The sequence below is a fragment of the Gouania willdenowi genome, chromosome 20 (assembly GCF_900634775.1).
Source record: "Gouania willdenowi chromosome 20, fGouWil2.1, whole genome shotgun sequence".
Classification (NCBI taxonomy): Eukaryota; Metazoa; Chordata; class Actinopteri; order Blenniiformes; family Gobiesocidae; genus Gouania; species Gouania willdenowi.
The window spans coordinates 23,325,296-23,345,079 of record NC_041063.1 but is presented as its reverse complement, the minus strand read 5'-3'; the positions used below and the strand labels follow the sequence as shown (position 1 = coordinate 23,345,079).

Genomic DNA, 19,784 nt, shown 5'->3' with positions numbered 1-19,784 from the left:
AAATCCAATCATGTAGATGTCTTTCACGTCCTCCACGGAAAGCATGGACAGACGCGACCTTCCACATATTCCAGGAATCCATCGTGTATCCGGCCGCAAACGTTCCATCCGGACACGCAGGCTCACCCCGGCCCAGGCTTTTTGTTGAAAAAAATTGTTCGATTGCATTGAGACCTGCTGACCAATTCTATAATTTGGGATTTTGGATGAATGCAGAGAGATTCTCCGCTTAGACCCACAAGACAGAAGACAGCAGACAAAACAAGCAGCAGGGGCAAATAGGGAGGAGAGTGGGAGCAAAGAAGAATGCGATCATCTTCGCCGAGTCGTACAAAGTCGTACAATGACAAAATAAATAAACTAACAAAGAATAAACAACATTCTTCCAATTCTTCAGTAGTTTAGGGATACGTCAGTGCAGTCACATCTTAAAACTAGTTATGGTGTTGATATAAACCTTCTCCATGGTCTCCAAAACTTTTCTAATTTTTCATGTTCCAATTTTACAACATGCAGTATGTCAGTTTTTCCATTACACAGATATCTTGTACAATACAGATCCAGTCAGCAATAGTGGAGCCACATTCTGATTTTAAGGACACTTTTCTCCTTCGGCTGCACTTCCCAGTATACAGTATATATATAATATCACTGCTTCTTCTCGTACCTGCTCTCAGTCAGTTTAATGAGCCATGACGAGGAAGGAGTTTTTTAAGTTAAGTTTTTGTGTGTTTCAGTTTCTCTGACAGAGGTCTGCACAAACTTATTGGACTAATGTAAGCTGACAGAACACCTGGGTGCAGATGCTTGTACAAAGATGGATTACACGCACTAACACCTGGTGCATGCTGGGTATCAATGAGATAGAGTGTGAGTGTGTGTGTGTGTGTGTAGGGAGCAGACAGCTCTGGGAGAGGTGCTTGTGTTTCATTTCAAAACACCACCTGAGTCCATTTCCCATGGTGCAATGTGCTGCGTTCACAGAGGATCAGGACGAGGAAAATTCCAACAAACGATAAAACACCAACTCAAAATAAGGAATCTGGGCAATATCTTTGTTCAATATAGTCTTTAATTACTTATACAAGCACACCTAATCACCTAATGCCTTAAGTCTACTCGCTTTTCTTTAAATTTTAAACATTTGAATCACACACAAAAACAAAAATACAATTCTTGTCAACTTATAACATCATTTGAAATTAAACCTGTTTGGCAATTTATTTTCCTTATTGGAAACCTGAACACGAGTGCAGAAACACTGAAGTGAAAGAGGGGAAAAGCAGGAACGAGTGCATGTTTTAATTATAAATCATTTGAATATAATAAATGCAGATTTCAGATCTGGGATCAGCCGTCAATGATTAGTTTTGGGGTAAAAGGGAGGAATTCTTTCAGGCAGTGACATGAAAAAAAGCAAGCTTTTATAGGAAAGTGGAAATAAATCAGGTTTAATTTACACTTTCATATGGAATGTTTAAGTCATGGGCTTGTTGTGTTCCTAAATAACACTATTTAAACAAAGAACTTCAGATGGATGTATAGAAGCACCACTGGAATATAACCAATGAGTTTCTATAACATGCAATGTGAGGGAGAACGACATGAATTACAGGTATAGGAGGAGAAGAACCCTCTTTCAGGCTTGTGTTGCATAGCAAAGGCTGGGCCGGTGGTGTTAGCGTTAGTGTAGCTGCTAGCGCTTCACTTGCGAGGCTGGTTGATGTGCTGATTGATCTGCATGGTGGGGGGGTTCTTGGGGATGGTCGGCTGGGGCTTCTGATGGGCCACCTGAGCCGCTGCCGGGGTGAAGTCCTTATCACCCTGCACAGAACAGTGGGTCAGCAACAGAGGTCAGAGAGTGCAAAGGAAGACCCCGCACGCACGCTTTGGAACAGGAAGTTACACCCAGTGGAAATCCTCTATCAGTTCAACTGCTCATTTATTCAAGCAATTTATTGAAAAACAGTGAGAATTATTCCTTTCTCAGCTCCAAGAAGTCACTTAACCCTGTTTCACAAACTTGGCATACTTAATATTTATCAAATCAACAAACTACAAATTGCTCAATTCGTACGTGGTTCATTAAATAAAAAACTCCCACCATTTTTTAACATTTATTTTAGTAAATAATCAAATATATAAGTGTTCACCCCCGATGTTATATTTTATATACAGCTACATCTTAAAAAATTTGAATATCATGAAAATGTTCAATATTTCTGGTCACTCATTTTAGAAAGTCAAACCCATATATGATACAGGCTCATGACACAGAGTGAAATATTTCAAGCCTTTATTTCTTGAATCTTTGATGATTATGGCTTATAGATTATGAAAACCCAAAATTCAGTGTCTCAGAAAATTAGAATAATACATAATATTAAAAAAAAAAATGTAGGGTTAAACAAAAATGTAAGGCATCTGAAAAGTATGTTCATTTATATGCACTCAAGAGGAAAGTGAAACACACCAGACCCAACAATGCAGAGGACCTGAATGGTGCTACAGTATCAAAGCCACCTGGGCTTCCATTACACCTGAGCAGTGCCACAGGTTGATCACCTCCATGCTCCAAGTATTGAGTGCATAGAAATGAACACACTTTCCACATATAATAGACTCGAGCTTTGCTGTTGTTGCAGAAATGCAACAAAACAGAAAGTAAAAGGACCTAAAATCAGATAATTCTTCTAATAATGATAATTACGAGGTTTGTCTTCTCCTAAAAACAAACGACACACAACACAACCTAAAAACAAAAAGAAAATAAAGGTTTATTTTGTGTGTGTATGGGGTTTCATTATTCCAGTTCTAATAATAAACTCTCAAAGGCTTAGTAATCATCAGCCCTTCAGGTTTTCTCCTTCTTTCAGAAAAAAAAAATATTATTTATCCACAAAAAAGTCAAAGCAGCAAAGGGAGGAGACGTTTTATTTTATTTCCTCATTCTAACAAATCGTAGCCGGCTGCCCTGTGCACAAACAGAGAACCAACACACGCACACACCCTGAAGTGTTTCACTTAGCTCCTAAAAGGCTTTTCTGAGGCTTTGTGCACAGCTAGCCTTTAGGTTTGATGGCAGTGATAGGAGGCCAATGGAAAGGCTAGAGGAGGATCGAAATAAATGGGATCCCTGCCACCTTCTGATATCACTGCAATCTGCCCCAAACAAACTGCCTCGGCTGATGCTCACACACACACACACACACAAACACACATATAAACACACAGCGGCACAAAAAGGGAGTGAGTGAAGTCATCCAGAGAGTCAAGGACAGATTTTTAGAAAATTCTCAACAGAAAACAGCCACTAACGACACTCTCTGAACTAACAATCTCACAAACACTGATCAAAGCTTAAAGCAATGGATCCACTATATTAAAATTATACTTTATGAGCAATTATTAAAAAACATGTTCAGAGATTTTTTTATTGGTGGATTTATCATTTTGGTTATTTCTTATGTTAGCAAAATTATTTGCACTGATTCACCATAATTATTATTGTTCATATGTGTTTGAAACAGAAACAAATGATGAAATTTTACAGCATTTTCCAGTCTACAGTGGCTAATATTTATACGACTCAAGGAAGGAAAGATAATTGTATAAGAGCAGATGAGCCTAAATAGATTTAATCCTCTTATTATCCTTGAGGTCAATTTGACCCCATTCAAAGTTTATCATTCAAAAAATAGTAGTTGGACTTCATTTTTTGCTTCACACTTCATGATTTTTCTTAATTTGATGAAAAATTACTCAATTAAGCATACAATTTTCACTTCAATGTGCTGAACATATATTGCACGCATTGGTGTTCCTCTAGGGTCAATTTGCCCTTAAGCTGTTTTGGCTGTGTAAAAATTGTCTGCCTGTGTGTGACCTTACATTCCCACACCTGCAGGTGCAGAGTTAATATTTCTGAGTTGATGCATGACCTTTGGAAAGGTTTACTGTCAATGAGGTTTTGGAACAGCTCTTTCACAGTGAAAGTGATGCAGAGGAGAATGTGTCTGAGACAAAGGATTGTGTTGAAAATTATTTAAGGTAAATTAATTCTAATTTAAAAGTTTGGCCTGATGGTGGCGCTAGAGCAGGGGTTCGCAACTCGTCTCACCCTGAGACCCACATTTTGCCACGGTCATTAAATCGTGACCCACTTTTTTTTTTAGAATTCAACCAACCAAATTCAGTTGGTCAAAAACAGCTGTTGAAAACGCACATATATCTTTCTTAAAACCTAAATCTATAAATTTTCCTGTGCAACATGCATTTCAAAGTATGCCTGTCAAAAGAAAAGTTTTTTTCGAAATAAAAGACAAAGCTCAACATGAGAGACATTAAATCCACCCATTACCCATTTGTAAATAGCTGTGTGTGTTTGTGAATGTTTTATAATCTTTGCATTGTGGGTTGTAAGTTTTATTGTTTTGACTGTATTTCACTGCAGTGTAGAAAGGCCCAACCAGGGACAGGAGTTGTGAAAAAGCATTACCTACATACTCTGTGCATCACATCAGCTGCAAACGTTTGTATCTATGTTGAAATAAATAAGATAAAATATAGGTCCGCGACCCACTTTCAGGTCCCAACCCACCAGTTGAGAATCGCTGCACTAGAGAAAAGGGCAAAAACTTGGTCAGATTGAACCCAAGGATAAAATGTGTTAGTAATATTTGAGGATAATAGGAGGGTTGAAAGCTAATGCTCAGAGAAAAGACTGATGAATGTGATCACTACATCATCACACATTGTTTTTTTTGACCATTTTTTTGTTTCAGTTGTTTAAAGTACATTTTATTTCAGCAACGGATAAAGACGATTTGAAGCTCGACTTTGCAGCTCTTAAACAGGTTGCTGGCGCACTGAAAGCAACGCCCTTGGTTTATCATCAGTCGGACAGAAATACCTTCCGCTCAGATCAAACACAGTTGAGCGACAACATGCAGAAAATAATCTGAGTTTGATTTAATGTAAACAGACTTCTGTGTCTGATAAGTAGTTGGTCAACCTTCATGTGAGCTTTACCAGATTCACAAATAGTCATCATATAATACTAAAAACTACTCATTTGTACCATTTTTGCTGTTATTTTGTCACTGATATTGCCTCCATTTGAACCCTCTTTTCTTTCATTTCTCTGCAGCTCTTTACGGGCTTTGAACCTCTACTACTCCCTGCAGAGCTCCTGTCCCAGATATAAACCACCTTAAAATGCTTTTCTGACACTACTGGGGGTCTGTGTGTCTCAGACGGTGTGTGTCTTACCTTTGTTATCACTCCCGACACAACCACTGGGACCTTTGGTGGACTGAAAAAAAAAAAAAAAAAAAAAAAAGGTGAAGTGAATATAAAACCAGGTAAAGATGAATTTATGCAAACATTTACAAACTCCGATTGGTTCACAACGACCTAAAACTGACAGTGTGCCAAAATACGTACATCCTAAATAGTCAGAGCACACAACACCCACAGTGGTGCTCTGTGTGGCAGAGTACTCACACACGCATACACACACAAACCGGATGGACCTGCCAGCAGCTTAAATAGCTCCCATTCATCCTGGCCGAACACTGGGGCTTAGAGCTTGTGGAAGAAAAGTGAGCGTTAGGGATGCGAGTGAATACTCAAGCTCTTAAAAAGATAGGTAAAGAGAATTATTATTTTAGAAAGTAATTGGAAGATGGGAACGTGAGGGGTGAAGGCGAGGCAGGTCAGAACGAGGTGATACAGAGGTGAAGAGACAGGACAGAGAAAATAAGGGCACATATAGCTTCCTAACGGACTGATAGAGGAGGATGAAGAGGAAGAAGAGAGAAGTGCTCACTCAGACATAAAGGAAGGGATGGAGGCAGAACCTGGGGCGAGTATCGACCTTGACATGACAAATGGGCACTGTCTAATTTTACGGCATCGTCACCCGCCGGCATAAGGGGACGCTTGTGTTGCTCACCTTCAAAACTCCACTCAAAGACATTAGCGATGGCAGCTAGCATGCCTTAGCAAACTGCTTACCTCATTAACAACCCCAAATTTGTCGAGCGAATGAAATGGTTCTCGCCGACTGCAGACTCAGCAGTTATAGACTCCAAACACGGGGGGATTCTCGCACTTTTGAAGCATATGCTGCTTCATTTTAATGTCCTTAAAGCACGCCTGGCACAACTTTTAATAAGAAAAAGTTCAATTAACAAATATGGGATATTAACACATCTGCCTGTGCTTTAGGAAACTAAGATCTTAACCCCCTGCTGCCTGAATTAAAGAGTCACACCTTGCAACAAATCCCTGATAACCATTTGTGAGAGACTTTAAAGTATGGCAATCAAAAAGTTCCTCATTCCAATTACCTAAAATAATGCAAATTAAGATTTCTGAAGTTCAACATTCGAATGGAATGGGACTCTTTTCTGAGAAAGACACTCAGGGGGGAATTCTGTCGAGTTGACACCCCAGCGCATAGGTGGAATATTCACCAATTCAAGTTGGTATGGCAACATGCCAATAACGCAGAAAGAAGAAGTTGTTCATCATTCAGTGTGAATAAAATCCCGAAAACAAACGTTATTGGGTCACCTAAGAAAATACGGAGAAATTAAAAAAGTGTTGAAAACAATTCAAAGTTAACGTTAGTCAAGTGTAGCATAGCCCCACTTATAACAAAATAACAGATGTATACTATATTAGGACATTCGTGAAGTGTGCACGGGAGGCACACTAATCATATTAACCAAACCGCCCCATGTTGAATTGCGAGCGGAATGTAAAAAATGTCCAGGATCAGATTCAAGCTAGAAAAGTCAAACATCCCAGTTTTCAAAACAAAAGCATCTCTTCTGGTCTTCCAATAGTTTTCACACTTTTGTAAATAGAGCTCTTGTTTTGAAGTTGAAGTTTTGTCATTTGCACAATATAGGGTGCCCGATGATCTCCAAAATGTCACCATGAAATGTGTTTCACATGGATCAAATGACCACATGTTGATATGATATTCTACTTGGTCAATTTCTCACTAAAATGCTTTCAGAACTTAAGGTGGAGAATCAACAGAGATGTTTAGCCTCAATGTGCTTCAGGTTTTGTAATTGGAGGTTCAAAATGGATATTGGGAACTTGGAAGTATACTTCAGTAGGAAAAAAACATGATCCTAATCATATTCAGAGTATATAGAAACATATGCCTCATTAGGTTGTAACGTATAGTAAAACGTATGCCATTTCAATATAGTGATTCCATAGGGGGGAAATAGAGCCTTTCCAACAGGCGTTAACTTAACCACTAGGGACAAAGCCCAAAACCATGCAGGCAGACCTGCTAATACTGTAACGTGTTTTTCTGCAGTCTGTGTCTTCTCCTTGCCCATCTCTCTCTTTTCTGTTTCAGGTGTCTTGAAGCTGGAGCTGACAGTTCCTGATCTGTGGTTCACGGCTCAACTAGACTGGGACACTCTGATGTTCTATCTCTCTATCCTATTCTGTTCTTCCTTCTGTTCAGTAACCCCAACCAGTCAAAGCAGATGGCTGCCACCCCTGAGCCTGGTTCTGCTGGAGATTTCTTACTGTTAAAAGGGAGTTTTTTTTCCAATGACGTTGATGCTTGTTCATGCGGATTTGTTGGGTTTTTTCCTTTTTATTACAAATTTTATATTTCGATAGCACTTTGTGATGACTTGTTGTAATATGCGTAATATGAATAAAGTTGAATTTAATTGTTCAGGTTATTTCTACCTGTGGCTGCGTGACAAGGACATATGGCTTGAGTTATCTGACTAAAACTCTGGATAGTATTGCACATGATTCGTTGATAGAGATCGTAATTAAAGTTCACGACAGGTGACATGAGTGTGAGTATTTCCATCTGTTTTATAAACCATCACAACGCTGTACAGCAAAATTGCTCTTGATGCTGAACAGGACATTTCACACTTGGACTCCGTGGGCTTCACTTTACTTCACGCCGGGTTGTCACATGTCTATCTTTGTGATTTTCCGACTTGACTGAGGCAATCTGCCGCCAAATCCTGATGGATTGAACGCCGATAACAAAGGGAGGGAAAAGATGAAGGCGACAGTCAGCCCATCCACTTGAAGCACGTTAACATCAATCTTTGACTCCAGTTACTGAGATTTGGCGTATAGCGACTATAGCGACAGAACACAGAGAGATAAGAAACGTCTGGAGAGACAGGCAGGAGTGACAGCCAAACACAAGCCTGCAAACTTGCCTTAAGTTAGTGAGAATTTAAGTAGAGAGAGAGAGATGATTTTAACATGACAAAGTAAACACACACACTAGACTGACAGAGAGTAATTTTAGTCTCATTTGATGAAGAGACATGGCAAGCTCAATTGAAGGCTTTTCAATCAGTCTTTAGCAAAATTACACATTCAGACAGAGTACAAAGCCTTAGATTCAGACTACGCTACAAATGGATGCCATCCCTTTAAAAACATACAGAAATGCATCAATGTCAAGTCTCCCGTTTTGGCCGTATTTTACCCCTCTTTCCCCCCATATTAGTATTATCCCGTAAATATCTTGTATTATAATGTAATAATAATTAAAAGATTAAAAAAAAAGAAAACATTCCTCTGCCTCTACAAACTGAACGCTGTAACACTGCAGGTGGCAGTTCTTTAGATTAGATTAGTGCAGACAACTAGGAACTTGTGTAAATGCCTTGAAAAATTCGACAGCAAATTTACCTTCCTAAAGAGGAGCAAGATGGGACACAGTTACGCGTTCTGTAAGATTTGTAACTGTGATTTTAGCATCTCCCACGGGGGAAGGAACGAAGGAAGTCACCCTGAAAAACCCACCAAGCAAAAGCGCCACAAATATACACTCCTTTTAAAAAAGTGCTTAAGGATGCAAAGTCTGGAACAAATCTGTATAATAATTCATTAGTGAATGCCAGAGAACCACATGAGTGAGCTTAAAAAATAAAATAAAATATATAATGAAAATAAATGTAAATGTCTAACTTAAAGACAAGCAACGTGAAATGAACAGTAAATAACAATGTGTTGACTTGTTTATGAACTGCAAGTATATCAAATTTGCTTCATATACCCATTTATGTTTGCATTTAGGCCAGGGGTGTCAAAAGTTCAGGGGCCAAATACAGACCAGTTTGACATTAAGTAAGCCAAAGATTTTTGAATGAAAATAGCAAATGCAACATGAATATGCCCTGGTTTGCACTACCACGTACAAATGATTGGTAATCTACAAAAAGTTTCATGTTTAAAATTTTTTTTTTACTTTCTCCAGAGGGGCAATTTGATGCTCTATTGAGTTTGACACCATGTGATTTAGGCTGTGATTCAAACAGTTTTTCAAAGTCAACAAAGGTTGGCCTACTACATTCTAATCACTTAATTGTATTTAGTAAGTGGTTGACAAGTGAAAATTTTAGATTTCTTGTACAAATTTCCCAGATTTTTAAATCCAAAACTTGACTGGTATGGGAATGTAAAGGAAAAAAAGACCAACTGAGTGAGAAATATTGCAGATTTGGTTCTGTGTGACCGGGATTCAGGCTGTGGGTCTGCAGGGGGCAGTATAGAGCTGTGTGGGCATCCTAGGGAGGAGTTATTTGTGTTGGGGAAAAGGAAGAGTAGAAGGAAAAACCCAAGTGGAGGGAGGAGAAAAAGGAGAGAATATGAACTAAGTTGCCCCCATGCTGAATTGTTCATGTGTGGGGAGTTTTCTTTGTAGCCACCACACCCTAGCCATGTGTCACCGCTTCAGCAGAGGAGGAGGAGGTTTGTTGCCGTGGGCGAGGTGATGATTGCTATGGCAACTGTTGCCTGTTGCTCCTTCCTCTCTCTTAACTTTTCACCGTGAGCTGTCTGCTGACTGCACATTTCATACAGCCTGTGATTTAGTCACACGCTACGCCACCCACCACTTTCTGCTAAGTGTCTGAAACATATCCATCTTTCCCCACAATGCACAGGTCCTTTTACAGCGTATATACTATATGTTTAGGTTTCATTTATTCAGACAACTGTTACTTAGGAAATCCACTTTGACTTTCTGACATGTTTCAACTGCCAGTCTTCGTCTGAGACATCTGCTAATCAGCTGATGTTTCCTTTGAAGTTTCCTTGACTTCCGCGTAGTAATGGCAGTCTCTGATGAAGACTGACAGTTGAAACATGTCACAAGTTGAAAGTGGATTTCCTAAGTAACAGTTGTCTGAATAAATGACACCATAACATATTATTCAAAAATAATCTTGCAGGAATAACTACGCGTAAGTCAAAGTCCTAAGGAACCATCAAAGCGATCAGCAGACGCCTCTGACGCAGACTGGCAGTTGACAGTCTAAACATGTCAGGAGATCAAAGTGAACTTCCCAAGTAATGGTTGTCTGAATGAATTAAACCTTAAAATACTTTTTAAAAAAGACAAACAGAATCTTGCTTGAATTATATGCGGAAGTCAAGGAAACTTCAAAGCAAACATCATAGCGATCAGCAGACACATCTGACGAAGACTGGCAGGTGAAAGTCGAAACATGTCAGGAGATCAAAGTGGATTTCCTAAGTGACAGTTGTCTGAACAAATGAAACCCTAACATACTATAAAGAAAAAGACAAAAAGAATCTTGCTGGAATTACATATTACAATGTGTTCATGTGTGTTAAGCAGTGTTTGGAATAACAGCGTTTAAAATAACGGCATTAGGTAACGGTGTTTTTTTTCAGTAACGGGGTAATCTAACTAATTACTTTTTACGCCGTTACAATGCCGTTAACATTATCGAACATTAAATGCGGAGCGTTACATGCATTGATTGAATAAACTGTTATCTGAAAGCACCCCTGGCTTCATACGCAGCTGTAGTGAGGAGGTGGGTTAAAAACAAGGTGAGCGATTATGATTGGCTAAGGCGGCATCATGTTTCATGGTAGACTTTGTCGACATGCGTTGTAAGCAACTAAAATTTAATGAAGCACCTCACAACGACACACAAATCTAAAAAATCTGAATTCTTTGACATATAGCAACTTTTTTAAACAGTAATGCAAATAGTTACTTTCCTTGGTAATGAGTTACTTTTATTATAAAGTAATTCAATTACCAACTCAGTTCCTTTTTGGATCAATTAGTAACTATAACTAATTACTTTTTAAAAGTAACATTCCCAACACTGGTGTTAAGTCATGTGACACATAAAAAGGTTACTCTTCTTCATGTGTTTGTTCCGTCATTTGTTTGTTTAACTGAACCATTATCAAACAACCGCTGGCTAGGACTGGCTTTACCTGTAGGTTCAGGTTACAGGCATGTTTGCTCTTTACAGACATCGTCATTTACAAGACAAATACTATGCAAAAACTACAAGCCTGACTTTTTTTTATTTTTTATTTTTAACAAGATTAAAAGTTTACATCAATGAGAACAAATTGACAAAGGAAACAGACCAAGCATGGGTTTAACAGTATTGTACAATAATTGTATTTTTTCATTTTCAAAAAGGCAAATAAACTGGCTAGAAGCTGTGCAATTTGTTCTGGTGTATGATTACCAGGGTTTGAAAAAAAAAAAAAAACGAAACAGAAAAACAGCCAGCAACACAGCAACGGTGGGAGGATTTAAGCAGTGGTGTGTGACAGTCACTCCCACTGGTGGCCACAATTGGGGGGTTCGATATTGTAGCCCTGCTGAATAACAAAGTCATTAGAATTGGACACTATAACTTCCACAAGGGCTACACCAGCAGTATGTTGTCTTTCCTGCAGGTTGAGGAAAATCAGCTTGTCCTTGCTTTCTTATGATAATATAAATCATGACTGTGCATGTATGGTAATTAGCCGACACGTTGCAACGCCATAGCACCGACAAGCTAGCCCAGCTGTAATAGATCCATCATGCTTTACTGCTCTACTATTGTGAGGTTTCAAATGCCATTTGTAGCAACAAGGATCACAGAGGATCACAAATCCCTTTGGTTTGGGGCCTTTCATACAGTGTGACTAAATCCAAACAGCAATACAGAGATGAGACTGGTCAAAATGGTTCAGTTATGTAGAAATGTTGCATTCAGGAATCTCAGGAATATGGACTCCCTTTCCTATTTACAACATCATTTCCCACCTGACCACAACTGCCCTGTCTCTGTATTAGCTTAACTTATTGTGGGTTTTTATGCTGTTATAGCTAAACTTTTATTGTGGTTTTTATACTATTGATTGTAAAGTGACCTTGGGTGACTTGAAAGGTGCTGGTTTCCAAATAAAAATGTATTAGTATTCAGCCTGCATTGCTCCCTGAATTAGTTTCCTTATACAGTATTTAAACTTAGTATCGATTTATTTGCACTATCTAAGTCAAAAGAGAATAAGTCTGTGTCTTTTCTGTAACCATTGCTTGCTGAGGGAGTGCAGTTATTCAGACGACGCGTAGTGCTTAGTTACTGTATAGACAAACATTTCAAACAATGAAGATAAATCTATATTGAAGCTGCTGCAGACAAAAAAATATTAGATTAAGACATAGTGTAGGCCTCATTGATCAATAAATCACAGTTATTCGCTCGAAAAAAAAAAAAAGATGTAAAAGGTTGAAATTATTGCTCAAAAGTTTGTTTTGGTCTCCACTGTAAAAACTCTCACAATGACAGTGCCGAAAAAGCTTCACACATTGCACTGTGGGATGCAGAGTCCCGTAAACAGATGCATAGAAGTTTTTTTCCTTCATTCTTATCATGATCTATGAGGCCTACACTATGGCTGTGTTCTAAATTGCATACCAACGTACTACTCATACCAAGTCTGACATTAAAATGAGTATGTAGTGCGTTCACATTAGATAGCGAGGAAAGATTGAGTGTGCAAGAAATGCCTGGATGTATACTATATGGGGACATTAAAGTATGCACGGTGGGCAAACTAGTCATACTCAACCACCCCATGATGCATTGCATCATGGGGTGGTTGAGCTTGGTTGAGCTTGTGACTGGCATCAAGCTAAAAATCAAACATCCCCTTTTTAAAACAGAAGCATCTCTTCTCATCTCATCTCGCGTTTGTAAATAAGGCTCTTGTTTTGAAGTTAACCGAAAGTTTAGTCAGTAGCACAATGGAGGCTCTCTGAAAATCTCTGAAATGAGTTTCTGCGAGTTTCATGGATCAAATGACCACATGTTGATATTCTACTTGGTCACTTTCTCACTTAAAATGATTTCAGAACTTTCAAAGGTGGAGAATCAACAGAGATATTTAGCCTCAGTGTGATTCAGGTATTTGTGGCTGTAGGTTCAAAATGCATTTGGGAATTGTGGAAGTATACTCCAGGGAATGGTCATCATCCCAATCATACTAACCATATTTATAGAATAGAGACATTATATACTCACTGAGTTTGTTGTGCATAGTACGTTAGTATGCAATTTCGAACATTGCGATTCCTAGGAGGAAAAGAGTGCCAGAGACGAACAGATCCAAAATGACTGTGACGGTAACTGAGCCATGTTCACGAGTAGTTATTTCTTTTTTTTTTTTTCCTTGTCTGCACATGCTGTCAAAGGTCAACACTACAAGAAGTGCAATCATTATGAGACAGCAATGCATGTTTTGTGACCATCACCAGCCCTCCCGAAGGAAGGGTAAGAAATCTTTTATTATAGGGAGGATATAAAAAGGGAGAGCAGTGTTACACCTAGGTGGAGGGGGGGAGCAGGGAGAGAGACTCAGGTAGGAAATAGAAAGGGTGGGGAAGAATAGATTATTTTACAGTGAGGGTGAGATGTGAAGTTGTAGAACATATTGTGCTTATTATGTTGTGTAATCAAGACAGTATAGGGACAAGTAGTTATTTCTACCCATGGCTGCTTGACAAGGACTTAATGGCTGACGTTACCCGACAAAAACTCTAGTTTATTGCACACGTTGATAGAGCTTGTAAATAAAGTTCACGACAGGTGACTTGAATGTGTATAGTATATACTTATTGAGTGTGTAGTGTATAGTGTGTTAGTATGATTTGAAGTGTTTTTGCTGCTGATTTTAATGTTCTTATTATTTTTAGGCTGTTGAATGTTTTCTGTTGCACTTTTTGATCATGTAAAGCACATTGAGTTGTATTGTATTTATTGTATTTTACAAAGAGTTAGTTACCGTATTTTGAGAAACTCAAGTATTTTTGTGAAGATGCAACAAATATTTAGAGTTGTTTCCAGTAGTTGCAAATCGGGTACAATAACTCAGGCTAATGTAGTCTACATTTCCCCAAAAATGGATTTAGCAATTTTCTTTGTCTATGCATACTTTTAGTACTTTGCATAGTCCTATTTCTGTCAAACAGCATCACTGTCAGTCTCTAGAGTCGTTAGATCTTGAGTGTTCTCTTTTCCTAAAGAAAGCCTTCATGCTGAAACAGTCCCCGCCAAGCTTGTGAGATGCTTCATACTTCTGTTATCTACTTGACCTCCATATTCACTTTATGTTCAGTCTATTAATGCCACGCGTCTTTGCACAAAGGAACGACGAACAAAGGTAAATTGTCTTTTACCAGTGACAAACTTAATAAAGCTCCCACTCTTGAATGATGGGAGCTCCAATAAAAAAACACAAAGTATGGAAAGTGAACACCACAACGGTTGCTTTAAGCGACACATGCAGAAAAATTCCCTACAGGCACTGATGCTCTTGAACAGTGCTCACTGCTGTGTTCTGCTTGTCACTCCTCACTTATCACCTCTCATTAACACACACACACGCTAACTGATATGTGGTGAGAATATACCACCTGTACCGAGGCGCACATTGCTGACGCTGACTAGTCCTCATGAATATTCTGTAGGAATGTAGGCGTAAGAGTGAACAAAGACGACAGCACACGCACACACCTCTACTTGCATCACCTCTGCTACACAATGACCTGGCAGTCCACGCGCCAACCAGCTAAGATGCTAATGTGGAAAACGAGCAATTACTGCTAAAACCAGCGCCATGTAAAACATGCAAACCAAGGCCGCTTGAAGCAAAACAATAGGGACTGCTGAATGGGCCGCTCGACTTAATGCTGTAATTATACAGTAATTGTGCTGTTTACTTAAATTAGCTGCTAGCAGTACACAACAAGTCTGCAGCAAAAATTCCCACAGTCGAGTCATACAATGAAATTACACATTGCTAATTTGTTTGGTTGGCATTTTTGCAGGTTGAGTGCATTTGTGGCTGAAAATGTTCAAATGGCAACAGTTTGAAACAAACTAGTATAGGTTTCCTTATGCAAACACTAAAGATGTATATATATATATGTATATATAGATACAACATGCCTATGCAAACTAAAATAAAAACACTCCAACACAAACAGAGTTTTGTTTGCCTTGACGAGAAACTCACAGGTGTGAACATTTGTGTCCTCATCAGCAACGCTTTATACAGTGACTTTCAAACTTTTTTGGGTATTTTTCCACTTCGGACGAAGGTGAACTTTCAAGCCCCACCCGCACCCATTGCCCTCCAAATAATCATGACAAATAACATATTTTCACATTTATTGAACTAACAGAAAACAAGTAACATATTGCCTGCATAAAAAAAAAAAGTAAAAGTGTAGCAGTCAAAAATATCGAAAAATTGTTTGCAATCTGCACCAAAAAGCTTAAGAAAAAAGGAAATGATTTTTATGTCAGCTATTGAAATGTATTTATTTTTCCACTCCACGTTACATTTTGTTCCCGATCACATATTTAATGCATTCTAATAATTTATTCCTCTTTTAGTTTCTGCTACATTCTTAAGATTCTCATTATTACACACTGCTCTGATGCATCCTTTCTCCAACTTTAAAGCATTCCAGCCGCAGAATGTAGAAATATCTCAAAAACAAGGCTGACTGGGATCCGCCAAGCTCTAAATGTCCTCTCTTTTATTAGATATTGGCAGTTATCTGGATCTGTGATCCTTTCAATTTCCATTAATAACATTAAATTAGGTCCAGAAGTATGGACACACCTATTTGTTTGGGAAAAATTGTAATAAAATGTACAATTTGGATCAGATCCAGATGAGTCTGTGGAGTAACTTAGGAAGCAACCTTACAACTGAATTATCAATCATCAAGATCGGTCAATTGCAAACAGAGATCTGAATTTTTTAAGTTTTGCCAAAAATGAGGGATAGCGATTATTTTTTTTTTTTAGAGTTTTCAAAACTGATCCAGAGTCAGTATATTACTAGTCCGGATCCCCTTCAAAATGTAATGGTTTCTTCCATGGCCTAAACCCTATCTTTGGTTAAAAAAAAAAATACAAAACATTCCAAAATCTGTTAACTATGTTCAAAGTAATCCTGCTAACGGATAAAAAAAAAAAAAAAAAAAAAAAACACACAAGTGAAAATAATACCTCCTTGGCAAAATTAATAAAAATAAAGGAAATAAAATGTGCAGGAGGCTGCCTCTACTTCTTAATGTAGCTGTTATGTCCAATCCCATGTGCAACCAATGAAAAAAGCTGTTGATTATGCTCATCTTAAACCGTCATAACAAAGAGCTCTGAGCTTCCAGTGATTACTGAGAACAGGAACGAGTGTGCACGTTACCTGCTGCTGACAAACTCCTCCTCGTCGTCCTGCTTCTGTGGAGGCTCTGGTGGAGGGGTTGGTTGGTGCTTCTGCACTATCCTCATACCTCCAGCTTTTACTACAACACATGGGTGGACACAGGAGAAATTAATTGGCTTGAGGTACAACTGGAAGAAAGATTAGAAGACATAAATTGAGCTGCACAATTCACAAGTGAATAAATCAAAGCATCTAATGAGGACAGAAGAAGCGATGTTGTCACTCATTACTAAAGTACCTGTAGATCAAGTGGTCAAAATATAAGACAGCATTAAAGCTGCATGTAATGGTTTCCAGCCGGCTGTGTGCGAGTTCTCAATTTAACGGAGCATCTGTGGAGTATTTTGGACAAATTTCCACCAATTTTCTGTCACTTTTATACCATTTTATTTCTGATTAAAACAAGGATTTACATCTTTAAGGTTGCCTATATACTATGGCACAAATAATAAACTTCCTGGATAACTGGATATAATTCAGATAAATAACTGTGGTTATTTATTTTGGGGTCATGGGTTAAAAAAGTTGAGAACCACTGCCCCAAAGAACGAAAACCATGTTCATACACTGCCATTTTCGGATATCACAGACTAAAGTAAAAGTCTTGCCTTGAACAATTTACATTACAGAACTAACCAATAAAAGGTGTAACGCTGCGTTCACACCGAATGAGTCTTGTGCGACACCGGGTGTGTCTGTCGCACGAAACGTTCCGCAGGATCAAAAAATGTCCCCATATGTGCGTCTGAAGCTAAGCCCTGCCTACTGGCGACACGTCCAACTCGTTGAGTTTCACTGCCTGCTGAAGCGAGGAGCTGCACTCCTTTTTCTCTCTCTCAAACATAAACCACCAGTGAAAAGCCGTGTGATTTGTGGCTAATGCTAGCCTAGCTCAGTGCTACAGAGAGAACTTTTACCTGCTACTACCACCTCCTCGCTGATTCTCCTGCACACCAAATCCTTCCTAGTCCGGTCCTGGTTATAAAGGCTGTGTCATACAGCTCCAGGTGGTCACACACAGCTTCTACTCCATGGTTGAATAGGTGAACAGACCGGCGTCGTCGTGCGAAACAGTCGCAGGTTTTCAATATTTTCAACTTTTGAGAATGTGCAAATATGATGAAAAATCTGGAGCGTGCTCTCATGGCCAACGGTCTCCGCACAGGAAAAATTTTGCATCTGGGACGCATCTATCCATTAATTTTGTATGTAATCTGGTCGCACGAGCATAAGGATACACGCAACCAACGATTCGATTAGAATGCAGATAAAAAAAATTCAAACTAAAGACTGGGATGTAATCAGGCACTTAACTCTTTTCAATTCAAATAAAATTTCTTCTTACAAACTGTTTGAACTCATAAACCAAAATAAACTGCACATTTCTTCATTCATCACCAAAGTTAAAAACTAATATATATATTTAAAAACCACAGCTTAACTGAAAATGACCCATGTATGTAATAAATAGATTGCATTTCATGTATTTGCCAAGGATTGGGAAAAACTGCTACCTATAAACACATTGGTATATTACTTGCTTAATAACACCTTTTATGACCCTTATTTTTACATTGCACCCACCTAATGAGCCACTGAAACATACAATTATGTGAGAGACGTGATATAAGCACAGAAGAACTGTGAGAACTACAAATATGGTGGAGTTTCAATGAATGTGTGTGTTAGGAGGGGCTGAGATAACTACAACTGAATTAGTTAATAATTTACACAATGATCCATGTTTTCTGTCATCTGCAGGCCCATTTGGTCCCTGGGCCTTGAGTTTGACACATGTGACCTAAATGGTCATAAACCTGAGCAATGAACAGCTTTGGTTTGCACATATAGGAACATAAATATTAATTAGCTGTGTAATATGTTGTTACAGGCTAATAATCACTAGTTGCATGTTAACAGCTGCTCTGTACCTTGAACTCAGTCAGATAAGCATGTCAGTTCTTCCCATAACATGACTATTACCACCCCGGGCTAATGGTTGGAGTTCATTCCACATGCTGCAGGTCGAGGTGCATTTCTTATCATTTAATTCTGCAGTAGAAAAAGTGGCTAAACCACGTCGTCCACGTACGCCTTAACCTCCACGTCATCAAAAACCATGCAATGCAACATAGTAAACAAACTGCACACCAATAGAAACATATTATCAGGAATTAAGGCCAAAACAAACAAATTTAAAAAAAAAAAACAGTACACCTTTTAGAGCTTGCACGAGTAGTATTTAGCATCACGTGACACTGTGTGTTAGAATTGAATCAAACAATCAAAGGCCATGATTAAATACAGCCGCACAGCTGCTTTACCTGCAGGTAAATGTCCGCCTTTAATGTCTGGTTTTTCCTTCGGAAGTGACGACATGACCGCTGAGAAAAAGCTACGACAGCAGAAAGAGAAACAACTCTCACTCTAAAGCTGCTAATAAGAGACACAAACTGTAGACACTTCAGTCCTGGACGTCAACGTGGCTTTTTCCTGAGCATTGTTTGGAAACGGTGCGTGATGACGTCATCGTATGTCGTGCCTAGCGCGACGACGTCATCCGTACTTGGGGTAAAATTAGGTAGAAAACGTAAGGAAATGAAAGAAAACGGTAATAAAAAGAGTAGAAAAGTAAAGAAAATAAACATAAAGAGAGTAAAAGGTACGGAGTGAAAAATTAAATCAATAGGAATAAACAGGAAAACTGCAAAATTACCAAGCATAATGTTTTAATTTTTTTATAAAATATTCTTTTAAATTTATATATATATATGTGTGTGTGTGTGTGTTAAGTAATAAGCAATGAGATACTAAGTTATAATTATTAGATACCATCACATAAATATGACTTAGTATGTATTATTGTTTAACTATTTCTAGTTTTTTCTTGTTTTTTTTTTACTGGAGGGAATGGGCTTCAATAGGAAAATGTATAGCACTATAAAACAAAAAAATGTAGTGTAAATTTAGTATATATATATATATATATATATATATATATATATATATATATATATATATATATATATATATATATATATAATGTTTTTATATAATGTTTTATGTTTTAATGGGAAACGTGATTGAAATTAAATAAATAAAATAAAAAAAATAAAAATAAAATAATAATAATAATAATAATAATATACACACTTTTATTTGACACAAACGTGTCAAACTCAAGACCTGCGGGA

At 38.2% G+C, this 19,784-nt stretch overlaps 1 protein-coding gene across 1 annotated transcript; it reads right to left on the bottom strand.

The window, feature by feature from the left end:
- Positions 1-1,054: 1,054 nt before the first annotated feature.
- On the bottom strand, positions 1,055-19,115 carry dap (death-associated protein). Its single transcript, XM_028434850.1, has 4 exons — positions 18,915-19,115; positions 16,570-16,669; positions 5,272-5,314; positions 1,055-1,824 (listed from the first exon to the last, which is right to left on the bottom strand). The coding sequence occupies exons 1-4, from the start codon at positions 18,967-18,969 to the stop codon at positions 1,705-1,707; spliced, it is 318 nt and encodes a 105-aa protein (XP_028290651.1). The 5' UTR covers positions 18,970-19,115; the 3' UTR covers positions 1,055-1,704.
- Between the last annotated feature and the right edge of the window lie 669 nt (positions 19,116-19,784).